The sequence below is a fragment of the Triplophysa dalaica genome, chromosome 3, assembly GCF_015846415.1.
Source record: "Triplophysa dalaica isolate WHDGS20190420 chromosome 3, ASM1584641v1, whole genome shotgun sequence".
In the NCBI taxonomy this organism is placed as follows: domain Eukaryota; kingdom Metazoa; phylum Chordata; class Actinopteri; order Cypriniformes; family Nemacheilidae; genus Triplophysa; species Triplophysa dalaica.
Window position 1 is genome coordinate 11,222,961 of NC_079544.1, and position 12,239 is coordinate 11,235,199.

The 12,239-nt window shown below is 37.5% G+C and overlaps 1 protein-coding gene across 1 annotated transcript in view; it reads left to right on the plus strand.

The window, feature by feature from the left end:
- Positions 1 to 12,239, plus strand: part of dpydb (dihydropyrimidine dehydrogenase b) — a 120,436-nt gene that overhangs the window by 95,238 nt on the left and 12,959 nt on the right. The window contains exons 18-19 of the mRNA XM_056743741.1: positions 239 to 358; positions 7,995 to 8,137. Of these exons, the coding sequence (XP_056599719.1) occupies positions 239 to 358; positions 7,995 to 8,137 (263 nt within the window). The remainder of the gene's footprint in view (positions 1 to 238; positions 359 to 7,994; positions 8,138 to 12,239) is intronic.

The following is a 12,239-nucleotide window of genomic DNA, read 5'->3' on the forward strand; positions in this document are numbered from 1 at the left end:
AGGCTGTTTTTTCGCTGCTGGATGGGATAGATAAAACATTTAGGATCAAATTTGATCATATACATTTTATATATAAGCTCCCACCGTTAAAGACAGGCTGTTTTTATCTGAATTTTCCATGCAGCATAGAGTTTAGATAATATGACATTATTGGATTGATGTTCCTGTGTTGTTTCCCTGTATTGCAATACACCGTATATCTGGTTCAGACTTCTGTTAAAACCTCTGCTCTTTGTAGGTGGAGCGGATGGAGTCACAGCGACCAACACTGTATCTGGACTGATGGCTATCAAAGCAGATGCCACACCTTGGCCTGGAGTCGGCAGAGGAGCGAGAACTACATACGGCGGTGTTTCTGGTAAAGTAGTGTTTAGATAATATGTCTATGACTAAGTTTACAGATTCAGCTCTACTTATGAGTACTAGATTTTCTAAAATGTAATATGTCAAAAAATTACTAAAATATATGATCCTAACTACTTAAAGAGTACCTAGCATATGTTTTTTTAGATCCTACTTTGGTTTATGGAGTGACCAACAACATGTTTATGTACATACAATGTGTAAAAACACTATAATGTCGTAATAATAGGCAGTTATTCGTAACTTACTTCTTACTTCGTAACTTTATTTATTCACCCTCGAACCTACAACTTGGCAGACAGCTTACTTTCAAACACGGCAACATAACAGACTGCATGAAGCGTCTTTTTCATGATCTCATGCTACGTACTCTTTAAAAGATTCGGTTTTGTTCAGGGCTTTGTAAAATGGTTAAGTTTAGTCAACAAGTAATGGAAAACTTCATTAGTATGCTATGAAAACAGTTAAAGTCTATAAGATAACATGTATGGCTAATAAAGTGAAACAAACGTGTATGTGCTGTTGAATACCACTCTCGCTATTGAGATGAAGCGTTACTTGGCTCAACTTAGATGCTACAAAGTTACACGACACATTCAACAAATTGTTTATTTAATACAATTATTATACAATAAAATCTTATATGGCGCGAATATGTGTTTTTCTGTATATTTTGTGTATTATAAATGACCCATGCATGAATTAAACACAAATCTATGTCAGTTGGTGGTATGATTTGGCTAAGGCCGTGCAAATTTATACGCAAGTAATGTGGCGTACCTGTCAGTATTATTGCTTTGGACCTGATGTTCCAAATATGGTAAGAGGCGTTACATTTCCGTCACAGGCTTGCAGTGTTCGACCAATCACTACGCACTGGTTAACCAACCAATCATAGCACACCTCGCTTTTCAGAGCAATGAGCTTTGTAAAAAATCTGGGCGTTTCAGGGAGGCGGGGCAAAGAGGCGATACAAACAAGCACGGTATGTGGAAAATACAGCGTTTTTTAACCTTAAATCGTGTATACACATTGCATTACATCTAAAAAAACAAAAATGGCAGTCATATGACCCCTTTAATAAAAAATTATATAAATATAAATAATTGTTATATTATTAGCCACTAGCCAGACCGATAAATCAACAACAGAGAGGAAGTTAACTACGGGCCAGGTGTGTGCGTTCAATGAATCCATCTATAGTATAAAATGATATTAATCCAGTTTACAATTACATTTTACATTTAGTCATTTAACTGATGCTTTTATCCAAAGCAACTTACAAATGAGGTAAACAATAGAAGCCATTGGAACAACATAAGGACAACAAAAAGCATAAGTGCAGTAAAAAATGCAGTTTGAATTTGAAGTTGTGAATTTGAGGTTGAATATGTGCATGTTACAGCCAGTGTGTGTGTACTATCACACACCAGCTAGGTTTTTTTGCTTCAAACACAATGTATGCTCTTAATATAATGTTCAGAAAAAAACATAAATGTAAATTTATGTCTTCACGTTTACAATCCCTAATAATCTAGATAATATAATTTTTTGTGGTCACACAAGAGGATCTATGTAAATGCTCTGTATATTTATATATATATATATATATATATATATATATATATATATATATATATATATATATAAAGATATATATAAAGTGTTATCGTATGTGTGTGCGCGCGTATGTCTTGAAGCTTCACCTCTACACACCTCTCCCTTCAGCTGAGCTGCCATAGTGTCTGCAAAGGCATGGACAGGGTCAGAAACACTGCCTGCATTAAAAATTAATACCTGCACTATTGAGGCTCTGTTTTATGCAAGCAAAACTGACTGGCTGTCATATTTTTCACTTTTAAAGTCGTGCGGGCCTCACCGCGCAGCTATCCCACGAGACCCCGCCGTGCAGCAATGGCCTAAGACTCTGCCCGAGACCAGCCTATTGATCAGCGGGGCCCTAAAGGGCCTATGCGGCCCCACATATTTTATATGCTCCCAATACACTGGCTCTCTTCAGACTTTCTCTTTCAGTAGCCCATATCCAGAGCACATAAACCCATGTCTAGATCATCCAGGGGCACATAAATGTGTGCCGCCCAGAGCTCTCTGCGGAGCTGCTTGATTCTCCAATGTATTCAGTAAATTAATGTTGACCTCAGCAGCAGTGGCCGGATTTAGGGTGCTTTGATTTATGGGGCAAGTGGTGTAAACTCTGAATGTGGGAGGAAATCAATCTTTTCTTTGACATGTTTTTTTTCCTCAAAACCTTTTAATCAGATTTTTGCATTAGCCGCTGATGTTTAATATAGACAGAGGAGGTTTGTTAGCCCACATTCTAATCCCTCTAATTATTACTCATTTCTTGATTAATAAATATTTGTTATGTGTCATTTGTTTGGTTGCCTACCAAACCAACTTATTAAATGAGGCCTTAGATGGATTTCTTAAGCATCTATATAGGACAAGGGTTTTCTAACCTTATGATGCCAAAGAAGCCCAAATAAGATAAACCTTTGTGAGGCAGTGCGACCCCCTTTCTAAAATAGATATCCATCTATAATTTTTATGTGTAAGGGGCTGTGTCCACAGAGGCGTTTACACCTGCGGCGACATGTTTTTTCAATTGTTTTCAACGGAAACCCTGCACTATTAAAAATAGCCATCAGTTGACTTTTTTCCCGGCGTTCGACCGGGCGCCCAGAGTTGAAAATGCTTAACTTTGAGCAGAACGCCGCTCCTGCAGCGGCTGTTTTCAGCCGAGCTCCTGCCGTTTTCAGCCGCGTAAATGCGCCTTAATATTTTAGCTTTGGTAGGTAAAAGTCAATATGATATTGTTTCCTAATGTAAATAGTTGGCTTCATTATGTACATACTGTAAAAGTTATTTTCAATTAAAATGTATTTGTACTGTACCAAATTTCATTTTGACTTCGATAAAGGAACTGTAGTGAGAAAAATAACTTGAAAGATATAAAAATATAAACAATTCTGGAAACTACTGTATGCCTGTAGCAACAAAAACTAATTAACACTTAGAAATGAAACGATGACAATGTTCGGTCGACTTTTAAAACTGTTGCTTTATCTTATTTTTCCCTGAATTTTTTTGGGGATGCCTTGTAACCTTCGGGAGGCCCCCTGGGGGTCCCTGGAACCCAGTTTGAAAACCCCTGATATCCACCTTATTTTTACATTTACGCATTTGGCAGACGCATTAATCCAAAGCGATTTACATTGCATTATACTACACGTTTGTAAGTATGTGCAATCCCTGGGATGGAACCTATGCCCTTGGCGTTGCTAGCGCTATGCTCTAACCACTGAGCTACAGGAAAGTTATCATGAATCTAAATCATAAATCCAGTATATATACATTACTGCCGCTGACAAGTCTGTCGTGCTGCACAGTATGTACTAGGCAGATAACTTCTGTTTTACCTTTACTGTGTACACAAATACAGTTTAACAGTTCTGTGTGAAGCAAACATTGCTATGTTCATAATTACACTGATTTATGAGAAATGATTTGTGCTCCAGATGGAACCAGTCCGGGTCTGGATCTGAGCCATGGTCTGTTAATTGGTGACCTCTGGTCTGATCGTATGGTCGCTATATTTTTCTCTAGTTGGGCCTCCCACTGTGATTTCATTTAGCCGGCAGTGTGCTTCTTATTTGATGTGTGTTTTCATGATTGGTCATGCCGACCGACTAGGCTGCTGTCACAGAGATATTATTGCATCTCTTTCATTGTGCATGGAAACCATGTTCCCCACACACCGGGCAGCATCGCCCGGCGTAATTAACAGAGATCCGCACCGTCATACCAGTCTATTATTTGCCTTTGTTATCTGCTTGGGTCTTTTTGAGGCCCAACGTATTCCGATGAAGATAGACATCGTACAGGATGCGGAGACCCCATGCTCTGTGTCGTGTGCGCTTGGAATTATTAATCAGAACATCTGGCGTCGGGTGTGGATGCCTCGCGCTAACAGATGCCATCGATGGCCTCGTGAAGCTGTCAATCACCTACGACTGAGGATGGTGCTCGTGCGGAGCTGTAGTAAATTATGTTGGAAGCTGTGAAAGGACCTGCTTAGTGTAATAAGGTATTGATAAAAGCCACAGAGAGTCACGGGGTGTGATACAGACTCACACAGCACAAATGTGGTACTGTTGCACACGCTTCTTGCATTCACAAATCCAGAAATGTACATTTCTACAACAACAGCCACAAGTACTGTGTTTTACTGCAGTTTCACAACGGTACTGGTGACAATCTCACACCTAGTTTACACCTATTATTAGGATCTGTTTTGGTTAGTGCTAAATGTAGGTGAAAATCTGCTGGTTGTGTGTCAGTGCTTTTATATTTCATTTATTTATTGCACTTTGTAAGCCACACACACACAGTCACAAAATTAATAGCTCTTAAATCTACTTGTAAACCAGCCCGGCGTACCCATGACTGTCCTAAGTTTAGCTCTTTGCCTCCCTGTGCCGCTATTGACATGAGGCGAACTCGTGCCAGCAACTTCACCACAGGTACTGGTGACAAACAGGCATGAGCGACCCTGTTTGACAAGGACATGTTGGGGTTGTCAGAGCAACAGGAGCTGTCAGCGCGGCTGGTGTGAAAAAAAGAACAAAGCGGAGGAAAGGACAGAGCGAGTGCCACAATAACATCACAACAATATCAAGAGAACTGAATCTTTTCTTGAGTGGAGGTGTTCTGCTTGACCAAATTATTTTTGTCGGGTGCTTTGATGTCTCTCAACCTCTGTTGCACAAGTCGTGTCCATATTAGTGATTGTGACTGAACACACTATAATCTTTCTCTAAATCTGTGGTTCTCAAACTGCGGTACGTGTACCACTAGTGGTACTTGAGGTGACACGAGAGAAAAATAAAACTCTATATTAATTTACATTTCGTGTTTTAAATACAATTTCAAATGTTTAATACGCCTACATGATGTAATTTTGTTTATATTTGTATGAATTGTTGTCGTTTATTTATTATTGATCGATGTAATTCAGGCACGTGACGGGCAGCTCAAACACAGCACTGGAGCAGGTAGGCGCTTGCTAGTCCCTCACTCTCTCTCTTCCGATGAGCTGCGTGCAAATGAAGTTTCACATGTATTTCTGCACTTGAACCGCTGTTTAAAGCTGTTGTTATTGCTGTAAAGTGCTAATTCAACATGCGTTTGCATCTACTCGAGATTAAATCAATCAAGTGCGCGTTGAGATTTATTTTTTGCCACTTTGACAAAAGCTGCTGCAGTAAAGTGTAAGTCTCTGTATGTTTTATACATCCTTATGTTAAAGTATACTGTACGTGTATTTATTTGTCTTCTGTGTTAAATATTCTTTCCACATTGTTTGTCTTGAATATAAGTTTGTAGGCTTTCTGCAAGTCCCCACAAAGTTAATAAATCCCCCATAAGAGTTTCCAGAGCCCTGTTTACAGTGCACTATGGTGTTTTGTGTCAACTAATACTGCTGACTGACTTGAAAACATGGAAAAAACTTGTTCTTTAGTTTCAAAACAGCTGGTAAATAAAGTGTTTGAATTATTAATAATAGATGAGAATTGGAGGACGAGGTGTAAAGAGAAAGATTCATAGCTCTGCTATTAATAAGTGTATTATGTATTAATTAAGTGTTTATTCTTGTTTCTTCGGTGATCATTAGGTGGTACTTGGAACGACTCATTTTATTAAAGGTGGTACTTGATCTGAAAAGTTTGAGAACCACTGCTGTAAATGATCTACAGTGTGTGGCATTTGCACCCTCAGCGCACCCTCGACTTTAGATCATAACCTGAGCGTAGCTTTATTAGATGCTATTTTTACCAAACCAGTCAGTATTTGAGAAGGTTGATTCTGAAACAGTCTGAAAGGGTTTCGGTTTCTTATCTTAGGTTTCTTTTCTTAGGTTTCAAGTGAACATGAAACAGAAATCACAACGGTGTTTTCTTTTCTGTTTTGCTATATATATATCATTTATAAGTTCTTTATTTGGGAATTTATTGGATTGTTGTAAGTCTGGCCATTATAGTCCCACCCCCACACAGAGACATACGTACATGGAAAATTGTTCGAGAGGGAGGTTCATGTTTTTGATAAATGAAGATGAAGATGCATGAAAAAATTACCCTAATAAATATATATTATTATTATATTATTATTATAATAAACACTGCACTATTCAGTAAATATAAATGTCAATTTGGATTTCAATGTTACTTTGATTTTTTGTCATATGAACAGTTATAAGGTAAACAAATTAAATCTGGCTAACTCTACGGACTGTGCAAAATACTAAATACTAATAATAAACTATAAGAATAAACTAAATTTAGAGAAAGTATATTACAGATAAATAATTAGATATTAAAGATGAAGTATAGCATAGATAAAAAAGTATAAAGCTGTGGAAAAATTTGGAGACCACTCCAAATTTTCATGTAAGAGGAGGAAATGAAGTAAGTCAACTTGATGGTATAGTGAGCAATGTTGTGCACATTTCTCTCCAAAAATAGTAAAATGTCATTACCATCCCCCACATCATTACCGTAAGTCGCAATATCGTAAAAATCCACACTCTCAAACTAAATCTAAGTGACAACATCTTACATACCAAGATCGATTTCATGTTTGATCAAGGCATTGTTGAAATATTTGCTCTGGGACATGAGATAAATGTTTTAACATAAATAAATCATAATTTGAATACGTTTTTTTAAGCAGTGAAAAGAGCCACTAATTGAAGAATCCCCCTTTTACTTCAACACATATTTTACCCACACAGACATTAAAGAATGATCTGTTTACATCCGCAGCCTTGTGACCTAAGCCATAGTTGACCAAACCCCAATCTCTAAATCACACCAAAGTGTCTTTCATTGCAAGCGTGGTGATGTGTTCTTATGATATTTGGTCACAAAAGAGCAAGGATGACGAATTCTAATCGACGTCCCATCCATTCAGCCAACAGGAGGAAGAACAGAATAAAGCGAGGGCGGCAGGAAATGCTACAGGCTTAGGAAATCGCCCATATGTACATATTTAACCATGCAGCATGAGGATGCAAAAAAATGTTTTGGGAATAGTGTAGGTGATGAGGATCATTTAGCATGCTGGAGCGGGGCTAAAAAAGAAAACTGCCTCAAACCGTCAAATGGTGGAAGTGGAGTTCTGAGCCGAGCCAGCGAAATGAATGTGGACAAATGTATGGCTGTGATCAATGAATGGGAACCTGCTGAGAAAATGAGGTTAAATGTAATGTGATAAACACTTCCATCTGTCTGGCTGATCAGTAAGCCGCTCAGCTTTCATTAGGGAAGCCTGCCATTCTGAGGAAAGGATGGGGTACAGGGAGAGGAAGATGGGAGCGGGGTTGAGTTGTGCTTAGATGCAGGGGCACAGACGCCAGTTCACACAGTGGGTGTCATTCATTAAATGAATTCAATAAAAAGTATTTCTGCTTTATAACCATTTTAACCCCCCCCCCCACATATACAAAAAACACATATTTACATAGCTTTGACACACACACACTGGTATGATGGTTTGTAAACTGTATGAGATTTATTTAAAAAAAAATGTATCGTCCTTTATTTGTATAGGCAATGCAATCCGGCCCATTGCTCTGCGTGCTGTGTCAGCAATAGCCAGAGCTCTGCCTGGCTTCCCTATCCTGGCTACGGGTGGTATTGACTCGGCAGAGTCTGGACTGCAGTTCCTTCATGCTGGAGCTTCTGTCCTGCAGGTAACCACTATCATTCACCATCAGCTCCCACCAGTTAACAGTCATTACAGGGTTAATCCTCCTGGAGCAACCTGGGGTTAAGTGCCTGCTCGAGAAGACAATGATAGGTACTCCCTTGAAGGGTTTGAACCTGTAATCGTTGGGTTACAATTCTAGACCTTTAACCACTGGGCTTTACCACCTCTTAGCTATTAGCAATAGGAGCATGTCGGAGAGTAGATGAGCATGTAGGCTCCAAAAGTTCTGTAGGAGCATGGCTGGTGTGAACAAACAAGCGATTCATCTATGGATTTTTATTCACGATTAATCGAATCCAAAAAAGAAAGGTTTTTGTCAACATAATATTTGTGTGTGTGTTGTGTATAGTTGTATGTATATATTTTTTATTTATTTTTATTTAGGCATTTGGCAGACGCTTTTATCCAAAGCGACTTACATTGCTTTATCCTATACATTTTACATAGGTATTTGCAATCCCCTGGAATCGAACCCACAACCTTGCGTTGTTAACGCAATGCTCTTACCACTGAGCTACAGGAAAGCTGTAAATATATATATAAATGCAAACGCATACATGTGTGTAAATAACAAATATTTACATAAATATATGTCAATTTATAGTTAGATATCATTTACATTTTGGGTAAATACAAAAATATATATTACACACATATTATTTAAACTCAAACATTTATTTTTTGGAAGGAACTATTGACAGAAATGCAATTTAATACACATAACTATGTCTTCATAGGTGTATAAAGACCTTACGTAATGAAGCGTTATGTTTTAATTATGTTAGAATGAGCTATTTCTGTCTACATACACTGCGGGTCCCCTTACATGGAATTCGTCATGTTGTTTCTACAGTAGCCCTAAATGGACAAGCTGCTCTATAGAGTGCGTTTCGTAAGTAAATTATCTCCTTCAGCAAAGAAGCGAAAACATGGCGACATCTTTGTCCTGTGAGAGCCACCGTAGTGCTTCGAAAGGGATGCCAGAGTGGTGGAATGAGCCGTTGGTTGCAATTCGCAACCTCACTGCTCGATGCCGCTAAATTGTATACACTGGACCTTTAAAATAAGCTTAAGGTACTAAAAATTTTCATATTTCTTAGTGTTTGTTTCTTTTCATAGTAAATATGTATATGATATATCTAATATTCTAGTAGCTGAGCTTTAAAATATTTTATTGCGTAGAATTCAAAACGTCTCACTTCATTTTAATCTGAGTGCTCCATTTGTAAAGTCTCAGATTAAAGTTTACGTTTATACGCTGCAAAATTTCCGTTTTATCCAAGATGCTACACTGCAGCACCGGCTCAACGCATGGGTCTCAACACGTGCATTAATAGTTAGTTCTAATCAATACTTAATAAGGAGTCTACTAACGGCTACACTCACACCGCCAAGCAGCAACAACAATCTCAAAGCAAATTGCAATTTACAACATTGCTCTGAACAAGTTGTTAGTGCAAATAAACCCATTATCTCAACATGATGCCACAGCCTCTGAAATCTCTTTTTAAATAAATAAATCAAAACACTCTCATTATGTGCAGAAATAACATTTCACAAGTGCCTGGGAGTTCTGGGGGGAAAGATTGGAATTAAAACATTTTAATCACACCCACATGTAATAGCAGAGTGCTGGCACGTAGTAATAGGAGAAATTGTAAAGTGGCCAACTCCTTGGCACAGTAGAGTTGAATCAGTGTCACCGGCAGGTTACGGGAACAGCGCCTCCATTTCCTGCACGAATTGGATTAGACCAGCGACCTGCTCCGGTGAGCAACATTAACTCAAGATGCACGTTTGATAGTAAGCATGAAAGTACAACTTTATTTATATAGCCTCTTTAAAAACTTGTGTACAAAGGGCTTTGCAGAATACATATCCCTCTGGTGCACATTATGAGCTAACGGTGGATATTTTTTCCCTGTTAAATTTATTTTGTTACATAAAACAGCTCCAGTGCACAATATTCCAAATAAGCCGTCTGCGTTTTTAAATACGACTGAGATTTCTGGTTTCAAAGCAGAAGTACTTCTTTTATACTTGTGATAGCATATGATGTACAGTATATGGATCTTATATTGTTAACTTTTAAGTATTTAACATTTGATAGTCAGTTGTTACAGGTGTAACTGCTTTTTCCAAATAATTTTTTGGGAGCTGCTCTTCGAAACAACTTCTTTAATCCTGTTCCTCTTAAATTCTATTTATCTTCGTCATTTCGCATAAACTAAATTTTATACTGTTAAGCACTTACACAGTTTCTGCTGTCACTGGAATTGCAGTCATATGTCCTTATGTTCTAGTGTGAATTTTTCTATTTCTGTCACCTGGAAAAGCAACTTCTAAATAAATAAATGTACATTTATTAAAAATATACAGTACTCTAACTAGATGAGTTGTCATTGAAGCGACGAAGAAAACCAAATTATGTATGCATTACTGTGCGAAAAATCTAAACATTTAACATATTGGGCACAGGTTATGCAACACATATGTGATAATACACTGTGAATTTTAAAGACAACTGTTTTTGCACAACAACAAATAGAACAAACAGATGGTGTTACATATACGTAGAATCATTGTTTGTCTAAAATTGTTCTTAAAAGTCTTACAGTAGAGTTGCCATATGGCTATGTTCATATGTTCTCGAACTATGTAGATGCCAAGTGATTTGTGGGCATAAATCATAAATATATTAAAGATGCAGCAAAAATATTTGACGAATGTCTCCTTTCATAGCATGTAAACATTTTTGTTTAGTTTAGAGCCTTATGAGTCCCCTTGGGGCAATTTAATTCACACTGTTGTGTTGCTTCACATACACAACCAACATTTAACACTACGTACAATACATATAAACATACAAAACCATATAAAACAAAGGGGAAAAAATGTAAGATACAATTTATTACATAAACGTATCGCTTCAGGCATAAAAGTGAATTTATAACGATTGGTAGAACATTTAATTGCCCTTAGTCGTCATCCATGGGGCAGCATCTCAAAAAGATCATGCAAAGGATGTGTCCTGTCTCCTAATATTCTATGGGTCATCCTCAGCAAATACCATCAATATTCATCAATTTCCCATTTTTTTCTAATAAATATTTTATGGATTGAAATAAAATAAGATATGGGTGAGCAGAACAAATGATGACAGGATTCTCTTTTTTGCCGTGGGCGAACTGTCCCTTCAAGCATCTTTAGTGTGCGTAAAATGTGATTTTTCATTCTAGTACGATTCAGCATTCTTGCAGCTGCATCTTTCGAAGTGTTTGATGGAGCCAAAACACTATTGCAGCAGTCGAGCATAGATGTAACAACTGCATGAATGATTTTTTTCACTGTCAGCAGAGGAGAGAACTTCACATAGCACCTTAGAGATGTTTCAAATTTGATAAAAGGCTGTTTCACAAACATTGCTTAAACTCTGAGAGTTGTCAAACACGATTCCTAAATTATTCATATAATTATGAACCTTTAGAGATCTAGAGTTAGACATGGCATAGAATTTCTGATGACAAGTGTCTCTGTCTTTACATAGTTGCAGAAGGATGTGTAACATTCACAAATAATGCTCTCTGTGCAGTCAAACAATGTGCTAATTGATTTGTGGCCATCTGGTGCAAGTGAAAATATGAGTTGGGTATTATCTGCATACTGATGAGCGGAGATTATATATTGATTAATTACACCAGCTAATTCAAGCCAATATACGTGAAATAACAAAGGAATTAACTGAGGTTGAGATATTTATGATCAATGTGTAACCTTTTAAATGACCCTGTTACTTAGGTGGAACAATTGAGTTTACTTTAAAATTTCACAATTAAATTCGAACAAAGTACAGCATAAGCGATTCGAAAGCAAAAATTGTATGTTTTTTCAATCGCTCTGGCTGTACTTTGATGTCATCCGCCTGTCGGATCTTTCGCCGCATCAAGTCGAACAAGCCAAATTGTTACATAACCAGATGACAAGATATATCACTGGAAATTTCTAAGCCTCTAAATTACACATTTGACTAGTTTATTTAATTATTAATTATGCAGGTAACATAAATAGTCTAAAATAACTTCCCC